This window comes from Diceros bicornis, chromosome 17 (assembly GCF_020826845.1).
Source record: "Diceros bicornis minor isolate mBicDic1 chromosome 17, mDicBic1.mat.cur, whole genome shotgun sequence".
NCBI lineage: Eukaryota > Metazoa > Chordata > Mammalia > Perissodactyla > Rhinocerotidae > Diceros > Diceros bicornis.
In genome coordinates, this window is record NC_080756.1 from 37,577,904 (window position 1) to 37,592,526 (window position 14,623).

Consider the following 14,623-nt stretch of genomic DNA (forward strand, 5'->3'; position numbering starts at 1 on the left):
TAAGATATCACCTTACACCCGTTAGAATGGCTATAATCACCAAGACAAAAAGCAACAAATGCTGGAGAGGCTGTGGAGAAATGGGAACCCTAATCCACTGCTGGTGGGAATGCAAACTGGTGCAGCCTCTATGGAAAACAGTATGGAGATTCCTCAAAAAATTAAAAATAGAAATACCTTATGATCCAGTTATCCCACTACTGGGTATCTACCCAAGGAACCTGAAATCAACAATCCAAAGAGGCTTATGCACCCCTATGTTCGTCACAGCATTATTCACTATAGCCAAGACATGGAAGCAACGCAAGTGTCCCTCGACTGATGATTGGATAAAGAAGATGTGGTATATATATACCATGGAATACTACTCAGCCATAAAAAAAGACAAAATCATCCCATTTGCAACAACATGGATGGACCCGGAGGGTATTATGTTAAGTGAAATAAGCCAGAAAGAGAAAGACAAACAGTGCATGATTTCACTCATATGTTGGTTTCAACACACGGACAGACAGACAGAACTGTTTGGTGGTTACCAGGGGCTAGGGGGCTGGGGGCAGGCACAAGGGGTGGAGGGATGCACTTATATGATGACTGATAAACAATAATGTACAACAAAAATTTCACAAAAAAAGAAAAAAATACCTACAATGTATAGAAAGATAAAAAAAATGTGCAAGATCAATTTATACACATTGCAGTTATTTGGGTGGTTTCACTCATCTTATTTTTGTATGGGAAAAAATGAAACTAATGTCGCTTTCTTCCCTATTATAAAGGTAAACATTGGAAAACTGATGGCATCAGCAATGTATCTTACAAATCAGAGGAAAGACTTATAACATTCAGCCTGGAAACTTTTGGCCCTGTTACCTTGATTCAAGACACTCATATTAACATGCCATACCAGTCTTGGGAACTAAGACCACTTGATGTGAATCAAGTACTTTTGACTGTGACTACAGTATTTACTGAAATTCAAATACAAATTAAGGTAAATCACTGTTATAGCAAGTCATATGAAAGAGGTAAACCTCTTTGATGACTGTAAGAGTGTGTCAAAGCAATCAATCACATATTGTTACATACTGAAATATGTTCTTTATAAATATATTTAAAATATACCTGGAGCTATAATTTCTAAATGAAATATTAATTGGATAGGTAATAACATGTAATAAGTGAAGGGCAAATTTGTACCCTAGAGTTACTAGGAATAGACCAACGCCTGGTTGCAGTATAACTTTCAGAGAGTATTCAGTCCACTCTAAAGAGGGTTCCTGATCTTATCACCTAGCCATTTGAAATCTCCTTTGAGGCTGGTCTGACGAGCCTCTATTGCTCCTCAGTCAGAAACTACACAGCCTGAAATTTAGACAGACAGAAAGTAGATTAGTGGTTGCGTGAGGCTGAGGGCGGGAATGGGGATTCACTGTAAATGGGCATAAGAGATTTTATTGGGGTGGGGGGTGAAAATGTTCTAAAACTGATTTATGGTGATAGTTGCACCACTCAGTAAAGTTACAAAAAATCATCGGATCGTGCACTTATAATGGGTGAATTTTATGATATGTAAAATATACCTCACTAAAGTTGTTTTACAAAAAGAGAGCAAGCCTGGGGGCCAGCCCACTGGTGTAGCAGTTAAGTTTGCATGCTCTGCTTCAGCAGCCCGGGGTTCACAGGTTTGGATCCCGGGCACGGACCTACACACCGCTTATCAAGCCACGCTGTGGCAGGCATCCCACATATAAAGTAGCGGAGGGTGGGCATGGATGTTAGCCTAGCACCAATCTTCTTCAGCAAAAAGAGGAGGATTGGCAATGTATGTTAGCTCAGAGCTAATCTTCCTCACCAAAAAAAAAAAAAAAAAGAGAGAGAGAGAGCCTGAAATTCCTTATGAATGTGGCAGGAAGATCAGAATATCATCAAACTTTACTTTTAAAACCAGATGGGAGGTGAGAACTCTGTACGCCTTCAAATTGCCACTTTGCAAACTTTAAACTGGATAATAATTTTGTATTATTATGTTAAATCTTATACCTGCAAAAGAAAATTATGATCCTTAAAAGTTGCAACATGATTGCTATATCAAATAGCTATTGTAATTCAACATGAGCACATGCAGTGTTCTTAGATCACAACTTATAAAATAGGAAGAGACCTGAAAAATCCTTTAGTCCAATCCCTTGATTGTTCAGATAAAACCCAAAAAGAGTTGATAAACTGCTTAAGGTAACGTGGAGACTTTGTGGTGGACCTCTGGATCAGGTCTAAAACATATCTGTCCTGCATTCTTTCTAATATAGAATGATATAGGATTAAAAAAAATAGTATACAAAACCTAAAGGCTGGAACCACAATGATAATGAAGTAATAATTTCTTTAACTTACTTATATAAAAGTGTCTTTTTTCTTATTGAAACTAGGAAAACCTCTGCATGTTAGCTTCAATCAACCTAAATAACAAAAAGCATTCCTCTATTTTGGAAGGAAAATGGATGACTCCTGTTTCTTTCATTACTGCTTTGAAAGAAGCTGGATTGAATATCTTCCCTACTGGACACTCTCATTTTTATGTTGTTATAAACTACAAGGTAAGAATGCATCTTTCCAAATTTAATATAATGGACATTTAGAATGTCAGCAAGTACTAAATTTTATGTAAATCTTAAGGTACACCATGGGTTTTCTATATTCACTTAATATAAAGTTATAGTTAGAAAGGAAAGAATAGAGGGTAAGACCAGAAATGCAGGGTTCTCTCAAGTTTAATAATCTTTCCCAAGAAAGTAAGCCTGTAGTATGATCTTCAAATTGACAAATGGAGCATATCCACAGCTGGTCAATTTAGTGCAAAGGTAGTCTGAGCAACTTCACATTTTGTATATTTTCTTCCTTCTTCCAGACTGGATATATGTAAAGTTTCTCGAAAGAGTAAATGATTCAGTAGTTTCCCAGACATGATTAGTCAGGTGAAATTAAACACATACAAGGACCACTGATATACAAAACCCACTTCCTTCTGTTTCTTGGCAGAGTCTCCCTGTCTGCATACTGCTTCACGTTACTCATAAGGCTTTAATTAAATGAGATCCTTCCATGGTAAACTGGGAGCTCCTTGAGGATGGGGCACGTTTCTTAATCAGCTTTGATTCTTCCAGCACCTAGCATATTCCTAGAATACAGCAGATGTTTAGTAAACATTTATGATATTAATGAAGATAGAGTAACTTCTAATCATGAAAGGTGTTTTGGGCAGAAGAGTTCTATACTCAAGAACAAGTTTACAACATACCAGAAAATGTCAATACAGGCAGATATTCATATAAAATTTGAAAATAATCATATTGATTAGTGTGTACATTTATGCATAGCAAAAAAAACACCTTGGTTTTAGTAACTCAAATTGCCAGTTATTCCACAAATGCTGAATGTAGTGTACTATTCATCTTTCCAGAATATTCAAGAATTTTTTTTCTGAACACCTGTATTCTAGGCATAGTTTTAGATGCTTAGGATACATTAGTGAATAAAACAAAGGTCCTTGCCCTTGTGGAGCTTACATTCTAGTAGAGGCAAAAATAAACAATAGACATAAAAAATAAAATTATCTTGCATGTCAAAAAGTGGTAAGTGCTGTGGGAAAAAAAAGGTAGATAAGGAATAGTGGGGTTGGGGCAACACACAATATCAAATAGGATGTTGGGGGAGGGGCCGCAATGAGAAGGTAAGATTTGAGCAAAACATGAAGGGGAATTTAATCAAGCGGACATCTTGGGAAGCAGCTTCCAAGTCAAGAACAGCTGGAACAAGAACCCTGAGGGAGTGGCCTGGTGTGTTAGAGGGCTGGGGGAACAGCAAGCAAGCTAGGGCGCCTGGAACTGAGAGAGCCAAGGGAGAAGAAAAAGGAGGTAAGGTCAGATAGATAACGGGGTGTATGTGGGTATGTGGGGGATGTCAGATCACAGAGGCCCTCGTGGATCATTGTTAGGACTTCAGGTTCTACTCTGAGAGAAAGGGAAAGCCATTGCCTGCTTTTGAAAGGGGAGTTGGGTGATCTGACTTACATTTTAAACGGATTTTTGTGTGTTGAGAAGACTGTAGGAGGCCAAGGATGGAAGGGAGACTTGTTGAGAGGCTCTCTGATCAATTCTGTTTGTTTTTATATTGACAGATTCCTTTGGTAGAAATGAAAGCTTATCGACAAATGGCCCTGCTAAGTTCTGCTTTTGCGTTTGGTTGGAGCAGGTGGAATACACTATGTGATTCTAAAAAAGTTGTATTTAAGGTATAGTTTGCAAAAACCCATAAAACTACTTTGTCCGCCAAAAGAAGGTAAGGTACTCAAAAGCTAAATGAATATAGACCATGGTTTCTCCTCTTAAAAAGGTGAAAAAATATTCAAAATGGAGTTTTAAAACCTCATTTTTGAAAAAATTTTCTCAAAAATATAAAACCAAACTATGTAAAGGTTATGCCTTCATTGTCCATTATGGTATCAAATGCTCTTGACTTCAGGCTAGAGTCCTTATATCTCTCAAGAACAAATGGAAGCCTTTAACGTGAATATATCTATGATCCACAAACTTTCTCCTCTGACAGGGTTAGGTTTCAATTTAACTTTCTGGCACATTTTCTACTGCCTGATAAAGAAGGCATCTTATCCAATTCTAAAAGCTGACTGATGAATGTTTTAGCATAAAGGAGCCACCGTTTTTATTTATTTTGTTTATTATGTGTTTCTCCCACTAGAATATGAGCTCCTTGAAGACAGGCTTTTATTATTGCAGTTGTTAGTTAGTTATTAATATGTTTGGTTGTTTCTTCTTTGTTTTTTTCATTGTTGTTGTTATACCTCCAGCACTTAGAACAGCACCTGGCACGTGACAGCCACTCAATAAATATTTGATGAATGAATAAATACATTTTGATAAGCTCAGTAAACACCAAGATATAAACAGTTTCATGGTTTAAAAAATAGGACATTAAGAATGTTTCTTTTAAGGTTAGCAATTTTAGGGCCTGGGTTGAGCCCTTCAAGACTCGACTGCTAAATATCTAATAGAAGAGGCTCTATTACCAGATTTCTCTAATTTTCTTTTCCTTTAGGTGAGGGAACACCTTACTAAAGAAGAACCTATTGAGAATCCCAGTTGGACCCTTTTAATGTTTAGTGGTGATAGAGCACAAAGGCTCAAGATCGACGAATACAGTGAGACATTCTCTGAAGCCCTTAAAGAAGAAACTGAATTTCATTCTACTTTATATCACATGGTTAAAGATTTTGCTTCTGAAGAAGCAAAGGAGAAAATCAGGAGCTCCAACTACCAGTTTATTGACTCTGTCTGCCACATGCTAGTCTCGACCAGATTACTCAGCTATTCTTAATCCCCACCGATACATTTTATTCAGTATGAAGAATCACGCAACTGGGAGAAAAATCAGGTGCTCCTTCAATAAAGTGTAATGAGTGAATATATTTCAAATAGGCTATTAAAGTGATCTAATCAGCATTTTATACTCAAATTTTATCTTTTAAAAAGTAGGGGTTTTTTTCCCACGAATATTGGCCTACTGAGACTTTCAACTTCCACTGTATGAAGATTTGAATGGTTCTTTATTTCAATAAATTTTAACAAACAATATATAATATCTGCTCCTTAAAAAGCTCATTAAAAGATCACAGGCAGGCTTCTTCCCCATTGTATTTTAGTTGGGGAGATAATCACAAAAAGAAGGAATGTAAAATATCTTACAGTCATCCTGAGAACCTCTGGTTCCATGCTATAATTTTCCAGCTAAAAGTTACTAATTTACAAAGTTCAGATACTGAAACTTTAAAGGCAAGATACACACATTAGGATGTGCTGCAGTCACACTGGTGGTGGCCCATTGTGTTGGAGTCTGGCAAATGGCCACAAGATATGTTCTAGAGACATCCAGGAGTCCCCATCCTGTGTGGGAGCGGCATCCACTGACTTTTGGAAAAACAGACCTGTGAGGAAGCTCATCAAAGCTGCAAACAGTACAAAGAATGCAACAGAAAGCCAGAGTGTCTTATTAGCCTTTCTGATGGAAGTCTTGAGATTTGTTGTCCAGGAAGCTATTGTGTCATAACTGCAAGGAAAATACAAATTCAGAATTTGGTAATCACAATAATGTTATTAGAAATACTCCTTTTGCCAACAATACCAATCAAGTCATCCATCTGCCCTGCATACCATCAACCCTGCTGTGCAATAAGCTACATAATGTGATCTATCATCTTGGTTTTGGCCACCATCTGCCCCCCTTATAATTTTTAGAGTTAAGAAATGATGTGCTATGGTAAGAATCAGAAAATTATATGATTTAGGCATTATTTAACTGCTAACAAGTACATTTGAGTGTTTATCTCATTCTTTCAATCAGGTAAGGCAACTTATATTCCTACGGTGGAAACAAAAAATTATTGGGTAGAACAGGATATATAAGTACGTGCATATGTATGTATATATAAATATGTCACTTATTTCTTACCATACCCTGGACTTTTGCTGTACTGAAATTTAAACTCTATTTCTTTTAAAAAAGCTTACTGCAGCATCATGTAAGTCTTTGAAAATGGTACAGTGTCTAACACATTTTACATGTGCTAATTCATTTAATCATGACCACAAAACAATGACATAGGTACTCTCAGCATCCCTATTTTATAGATGAAGAAATTGGTGCTCAAAAATGGATGAACTTGCCCAGGTCACACAGCTGGTTAGAGAGCTGGAACTCGAGCCTAGGCCATCTGGCTCCAGGGCCAGGTTCCTAACACTGTCAACATTCCTGCATCTTGTAACTCAGGTTCAGGGATAACTCCTGTAGACCATGTGAAGTTTGTTATTCATCTTAAATTTAAGAATTTGACAAGTCTTCTGGTAAAGTCATTTGATTAAGATTAATACCGTTAATCCTGCCTCACCTCTCCCCATTCCACCAAAAGGGTATCATTTAGCAAGTAGGCAACTTACACTGAAGAGACATCCCACTTTGGTGGATTATTTCTCTTTTCAGAAAGACTTGGCTTTCTTGTCCTTTCTACTATTTCTTCTCCAGGTGTTTCTGAGTCATCTTTAGTTCTGTAAATAAGTATTGTTTTTAAATATTTTAAACTATGGGTAATATGCTTTAATTATTTATAAAATATTGCTAAATTTTACTGTAGTACTAATGAGGCTCACAAATATTTGTTTTGCTTTAGAGAGATTTGATAAATATCTAATTCTAAAAGTCAAATCACCAAATTTGTATTTTTAACCATTTATAGGAATTTGATTTTAAAAAGTAAATTTCTATACTAAGAAAAGAATAAATGTTTGCTGTAGAAAGTTGGGATACTAGCCAAAGAACATGTAAAAGTTAGTCAATTCTCACCAGTCGTAATTAACCAATGTTATTAGTGTGATTTCTTTCTCTACATATATTTGTGTGTGAGTATAACCACACTTTAAAAAATGAATGTGGATCCCATATTTTTTTCTCTGTGTATTTTTTTATTCAACATATAGTAAAATTTTTTCTCATTAAGTATTCTTCTATCAATAGGATTCTTCTTAATATCCTCTATTAACAGTTGATTTTACTCTCTCCTCTGTAGGTTTTTTGATCAACACTAAATTGGAGTGACATCAAAGTGTCATTGCGTCTCTAAAAATCTTAATTTTATAAGTGTTTATGAAAACATGTTCAGTGTAAAGCTAGTTAAAATAAACTAGTATTCAATGAGCTCGGAAATAGCAACTGGATTGACTATACTGTAAATAAAATCATGTTATCTAAAGAGGGGTTCCTTCACCTGAACAAAACTTAATGGTTTCATTATCACATTCAGTGATGAGTTCCTAGTTGGATTTGAATTTGAAATCCCAAACTCATAATGCCCTCAGAATTGCCAAAGGGACCCGTGTCTCAAAGTTGTTGTTATTTTTTTCCAATCAAACATCTATAGGGAATGTATGTGGTAGATTTTATTTTAGTTTTTAAAGGAAACAAAGCCCAAAAGCCAGAATTCTTATAAGATTCCCGAGATTTCCATCTTTCGTTTGCAGAGACTTCTCAGTAGAAATCATACCACACTAACAAAAAGCAACAAAAAGGGTTGTAATCCTTTGAAGGAAATTCTTGATTTTTTTTAACCCAGATCAGAAAATATCCATTGTGTTAACTCTAAATATGAAAAGAGTTTAACACATGCAATAGGCTCCCAGGATTATTAAAAAAAAAAAAGGCTTTGAGGGTAGGCACTATGTCATACTCATCTTTATTTCTCTTAAGATTGAGTGTAGTGTCTATCACATAGTAGGCATGCAATGACCATGTATAAAATGAACATAAAATAATTTCATTAAGTTCTCCACAGATGAGGAAACTGAGACCAAATAAGGTTAAGTGGTTTGTCCAAGGTCACCCAAGGACTTAGAGGCAGCGTTGCTTCATGTCCCTCCTTCTTGTGCTCTACCTTTCACTAGAGAAGTGTATTTTATTTGTTTAACTTGCTAGATATAGAGATAGCACTATAGAGTTTTATGTTTCCACTATTCATTTACATAAAGGGAAGATAGATGTATCTATAATGCACATATATTACACATGTGTCTATATGTTATATATACATATGTTATACATAATTCATTTTTTTTTTTAAATCTAAGTAGATAGACATTTTACTTCTGTGGCTCTTATCGACCTTTCCCCCAGTGACCAGATACCTATACAGGAAAAAAAAATCTTCACAAATCTGGCAAATTTCAGAGTCTTTTCTAACTTAAGACCTCAAACCTTGCAGTTCTGAGTGCTACAAGAGTGAATGCATTCACAAATAACATTTACATAATGCTTTATAGTTTATAAAAGTCTTAAACAATGAATTATCTTTTTGATGATGCAGCATTAATCTCATCGCCATAGAATAAAAGTGATCCCCATTTTTATGCCCCAGCTCACGTCAGGTTAATAAACACCCCAAGCTTCACCTACTTTAGTTCACATTTTTCTTCTTCAGCATCTGCCCAGGAATAGGTGCTAATAAATCGATGTAATGAGGGACGGTGTTCACTCTGCTTTGACCCCAAAATACGCCTAAATGAAGATGATTATAGCCACTTGTCAAATCAAACATATCTGTAGCCGTTATCAATTTATTTCCCACTACCTAAGTCAATACAAAATTTTATGTTCTATTTTTTTCCTTGGCATATTCACATAATACTTCATAATAAACCAATTTCATGATCATATGCCAATTTTTATAATTATTCTGCATATATTCTGCATATATGCAGTACAAATCAAATGTTACAATATCACTTATTTCAAACATTTACTTTAGCCCAATTATAAAATAAAAGGTTCCGAGAAAATAACCATAAAATTACACTTACCAACTGCTTGACCTCCTACTGAATCGGTCATTATTTTCTATCCCAGCCATCTTTAAAGTTCAGATGTTAAAGAAATAATAAAATAGGAATTTAGTGAAGTAATTTTATATTTTTGTCACATGAAAATGAATTTGCTTTTGACTAAGAACACATAGGAATTTACTCACCATTCCTGCATTTCCAATATTTCTGGGCAGAGAGGCAATGGTCACTCTTCGAAGAGAAGATGGCTACCCGAAGGAGGAAAATGTACATTTAGAAAATTCTCAGTATTTTATTCTTGTATGCAACAGATGAATATTCTTGTGCATATACATCCATGCAGCTGACCACTGCTGAGTTAAACAGTAGATATATTTTAAAGGATTTTGTTATGGCCAAATTGCCTTCCAGAAATATTCTACCAATTTCTGTTCCACCTTCCCTAACATTGGATGAGTATAATTTTTACCAATCAAATAAGGAATATAAGATTTCTTGTTTAGGTTTCTAGTAACAATGAACACTGTTTTTCTATGTTGAATAACCATGTATAGATCTGTTCTGAGAACCACCTATTTATGATCTTTGCCCATAGTAATTTTGTTAATATTTCTGGCAGAAAATTTTTTCATTGTTATTGCAGCCAAATCTATTCATCTCTTCCTCTCTTGCTACCATTTCTTTTATTCTTAGAAAGATTTTCCCCAACTCAAGAGGAGATAGATATGCACCTATTTTAGAGCTTTTTTTTTCATGGTTTCATTTTTTCCATTCAACACATTTAAGGATGAGCATGATATTTTAATGAATGGATGTGTTTATATGTTAGCCTTGAGATTTGCACAGCAAAATGTAGTATAGTATTATGTGGTTCTTAAATTTTAAATAAGAACAACTTCAGGAAATAAAAATGTTAAATGCAGGAGATAAACTAAAGAAGTTTTACGTGAATCCTTTTCTTAAACCACCATCCCTAATTTAATTTCACAACTTAGTTGAGCATCAAGAATATCAAATTGCAGTCCAAGAAACCTAGGTTCTAATTATGGTTCTTCCACTACATGATCATAACTAATCATTTAACTTCTGTGAAAGTGATTTCCCTCATCTGTGAAAAAGACAGATTTGGATGGAATGATTTTTAAGTCACTCGCTCAAAAATTCTGTGAAATCCTGATTTTCAAACTGGCAAAAACTGCTGGTTAACTTTCAATATCCCATTCTCTCCTTTTTATTTAGTAACAAACTTCTTGATTTCTAGTTAGGCATAAAGCTTCCAGAATAAATGAAAAACCTCCCACGAATGTAAAGTGAATAAATGAATAAATAAAGCCTTACAAGAATGAAAAGGAAAATGGTATCTGGGATTTCCAGGAATTGTCTCGAGAGGAAGAGGGAACACCTGTTTTTGCTTATTCCTTTTTCTTGGAACGTGACGCAATGTAATGACCAAGACTTGGTTTCCAGAACTGATGAAGCCATCTTAGACCATAAGGCGGAAGCAAAGGGTGATGATGCAGCAAGCAGGGGGGAGACTGGGCCCTATGGATTTTATGGAGCTGCTCTGCCATTGCTGGACTGCTTATTTCCAACTTTGGTTTTACATGAGAGAGAAACTATCATTAGACTGGCTTTCCTCTCGCTGCCAGGCAAACTTGATTGATATACAAATATAGCAAGAAATAGAAAAGCATACATATATAAACATAAATACACATACATATGTATGAATTAAAATCACCATTGTTTTACAATTTACATTTAAAACTGTGTTGTTTCAAATACTATTTTAAAACCATCTCACCAATAACTTTTGATAGACATTTGTTAAGTGAATCAGCAATTACCTTGGAGTTTAGAGAAGCTGAACGTTTTTTAATTTGGCAGTCATCTGATAGGAAAAAACACATTTACAACATTTTAGGAAATACGTAGGCAATTTAACACAATGGTCTTGTTCTTTACAAAGAAAAGCAATGGTCAGAAAAAGATTTATTTAAGACCCTAGAGATTACTGAGCAGTATAAATATCTGGTTATCATTTACTTGGTGATTCATAACAATTACCATCTTAACAAATGGCATACAGTCCTGTCACTGCAGATGTCCACAGTGCCTGCCTAGCACATAGAAGGCACTAAATGAATGTCTGCTGAATAAATGAAGCCAAAATTGCAGATCAGAAGATTATCAAATATGGTTACTTTTCTAGAAGAGGGAACAGATCATTAAAATAAGAATTCTTCTCAGAAAAGTTCATACTATCTATTTAAAATAAAACTATTATAGGATTTATATAAACTTTATGTTATTTTCCATGGTCTCAGATGTCTCCCTATTTTCCAATCCATCAGTCAGCTTACTATGCCAGTCATTCCTTCTTCGAGGAATACAAAACCACTGTTGATGCGAGTGGCTCATTTTAGTTATTGTGCCTTGCTTTATGTGTGCAGAAAGAGCCAATTCTAACATATGCTAAGTAGGAGAATACTAGGTTCAACTCAATGGGTTAGATTAAAGATATTCTCTCATCTTAGCAATGTAAATTAATTTAATGAATTTTTGGTGTCATTGCCAAAGAATTCATCTTGTCTCCCAACCTGTTTTCTAACTGACATCTTACTTTGGACTATGTAAATAATAGGAATGACTTATTCTTCTCATATAACCTTAACCTAAGGGTCTTTACACTAAAAACATTAGTAAGAGAGAGAAGGAAAGAGGAGAATGTTAGAAAAACATAACTGATACTATTATCTTAAATTTTTATTACCTTCATCTTCAAGAGGGTTAAAAGACCTTTCATTTTGCAAAAGAACCTGTTTCAGTTCTTCTAATTCAGCATGCTCTTTGGCATACATTCTCTTCAGGTTTTCTACGTGCTGAATCATCACTTCAACTGCTTTACTAACCCGGCTTTCCTAGAAGGAAAAAAAAGAACATGTTTACATTGAAAATACTATTCTTGATACCCAATAAAAAGATGGTGATAAGATATATGCGTTTATCTTCACTCTATCCCTAAATCCCGCTAAAATGACAACAAAGGTATTTTTAAAAAAAGCATGGCTACACAAGGGCAAATAGAATAGAAGAGGATATAACAGCAACAAAATTTTGAAAGCCTACTAGTAGAAGGACTAGTGGTAAATGATTAAGACCTGAAAAAGCTGAACCCTAAAAACAGCAGTAAGAAAAAGCAACCTGGTTGCACCACAGGAAGCCCCAAAAGCTCAAGATTAGTGGTGCCCCTGGTATTAAGCTTGAAGGTGGAGACGTGAACAGAAGAAATGGTTGAAAATCTGTGTAAAAAGCAATTAGACCCACAGATCCCCTCCCTTACTCAGGCCAGCTGAGCAACTTCCCCTCCATCACTTTGGTGAAAGACTACAAAGGTTAAATACCTAGAGACACTTAAACAGAAGGCCTGTGGACTGGGCAGTGAGATAGTTGATGATGAGTGGATCATACAGTAAAGAACAGATTTCAGCAAAAGTCTGTACAAACATCGAGATACCTAGCCCTATTCCTCCTTCCAACTCCCAAGCACTGGCAGCCAGGCTTATACTCGCAAGGCAGGCAGCTGGGAGATTGTTCTCTGAGGAATCCAACATGGCAAGATGAAAGTCCTAAAACTACCGACATTAGGAATATTCCAGCGAAACATCCTAGCTGTGTGAAGCTCAGAGCCAACAAGAACCTTCCCCACCCAACCTACGCAGAGCTCCCAATCTGCTGTATAGTGAGTCATCACCAGTCAGAGGAAAGCCTCTAGCACAAAATAAGAAAATCAAAACACAGAAAAAAGCCAGCTGGAGGAAATAATCTGCAGAAAAACAGGAATTTCGAGGAAACTATCAATATCTTCAGAGAGTTAAGAATAAGTATTTCATCCATGAAATAAGAACAAGATAGTATTAAAAAGCACTATTCTGAGAAGTAAAAAAAGGTCTGGAAATTAAAAATATGAAAAAAATACATAACTCAATAGAAGAGTTTCAAGATAAGGTTAAGGAAATCTCCCTGAAACTAGAACAAAAAGTCTGAAAAGTAGAAAAGAGATGAGAAAGAACGAGTTCAGGAGATCCAACATCCAAAGAACAGGAACTCAAGAAAGTACAGAAAATGGAGAAAACTTCAACAAAACACAGAAAACAATTAAAAAAATATTCCAGAACTCAGGAACATAACTTCCCAGCTTATGTCCATTTAGGGCTTCAAACGGTGGATGAAAATAAATCCATGCCAAGGGAGGACAGTAGGGATAAGAGAATATCCTAAAAACTTCTAGAAACTAAAAAGAGGTTATAAGCAAAAGCCCAACAGTTAGAATGGCATCAAACTTTGACAGCAATACCAGAGGCTAAGAAGAAAATGAAGCAACGCAAGAAAAATTCTAAAAGAAATGATCTCGAACCAAGAATCCTTCACCCAGCTAGACTATCAATTAAGTATAAGAATAAAGACATTTTCCATTATGTAACATCTCAAAAAGTTTACCTCCTAGCCATTATTTTTTCTCAGAAAGTTACTGGGTGAGATGTTCCACCAAAATGAAAAAGAAACCAGCAGGGGAGGAGGCATGGAATTCAACTCAAGAGAGAAGTGAATGGAATCTTCATTTAAGAGAGGTGGTGAGCCTAAAGAACCACCAGGCCATTCTAGATAAAATATCACATATAAACGAAATCATACAATATGTGATCTTTGTGTCTAGCATCTATACTTAGCATAATGTTTTCCAGCTTCATCTACATTGTAGCATGTATCAGCACTTCATTTCTTTTAATGGCTAAATAACATAATAATATATTAATAATACAATAATAATGTTGTATTATCAACACTAGTTATTTTGTTTCATCCTTCCTTCCTGTTTTTTTATTACAGCTATCCTAGTGGATGTGAAGTGGTATGTCATTATGATTTTGATTTGCATTTCCCTAATGATTAAGCAATGTGCATATATAACTTTAATAAAAATAAAACAAAGAATCTTATTCTCTAGGGAGGGGTTAAAAAGAAACTAGGATATTAAAAATGTATAACAAATGATCAAACTAAAACTACCACCACAATTAAATGTCTCTTTCTTAGAAAAATATATTTTAATAAGTTTGTTGAGGTATAGATTGAAAAACTTAAAGTCTCCCCATATTTGCCCACAAAGAAATTTTCAAATTTTACTTCTCTACGACTAAGTGTGCAAAGATGCATATACAATA

At 35.2% G+C, this 14,623-nt stretch overlaps 2 protein-coding genes across 2 annotated transcripts in view; one reads left to right on the plus strand and one right to left on the minus strand.

Moving 5' to 3' along the window:
• Positions 1 to 5,801, plus strand: part of DNAI7 (dynein axonemal intermediate chain 7) — a 51,415-nt gene extending 45,614 nt beyond the window's left edge. Inside the window, exons 11-14 of the mRNA XM_058558640.1 lie at positions 780 to 994; positions 2,430 to 2,597; positions 4,178 to 4,291; positions 5,113 to 5,801. Coding sequence (XP_058414623.1) covers positions 780 to 994; positions 2,430 to 2,597; positions 4,178 to 4,291; positions 5,113 to 5,391 — 776 coding nt within the window. The 3' untranslated portion in view covers positions 5,392 to 5,801. The remainder of the gene's footprint in view (positions 1 to 779; positions 995 to 2,429; positions 2,598 to 4,177; positions 4,292 to 5,112) is intronic.
• Positions 5,795 to 14,623, minus strand: part of IRAG2 (inositol 1,4,5-triphosphate receptor associated 2) — a 94,618-nt gene continuing 85,789 nt past the window's right edge. The window contains 7 exon segments of the mRNA XM_058558639.1: positions 5,795 to 6,120; positions 7,008 to 7,115; positions 9,013 to 9,114; positions 9,417 to 9,466; positions 9,584 to 9,646; positions 11,246 to 11,289; positions 12,172 to 12,319. Coding sequence (XP_058414622.1) covers positions 5,877 to 6,120; positions 7,008 to 7,115; positions 9,013 to 9,114; positions 9,417 to 9,466; positions 9,584 to 9,646; positions 11,246 to 11,289; positions 12,172 to 12,319 — 759 coding nt within the window. The 3' untranslated portion in view covers positions 5,795 to 5,876.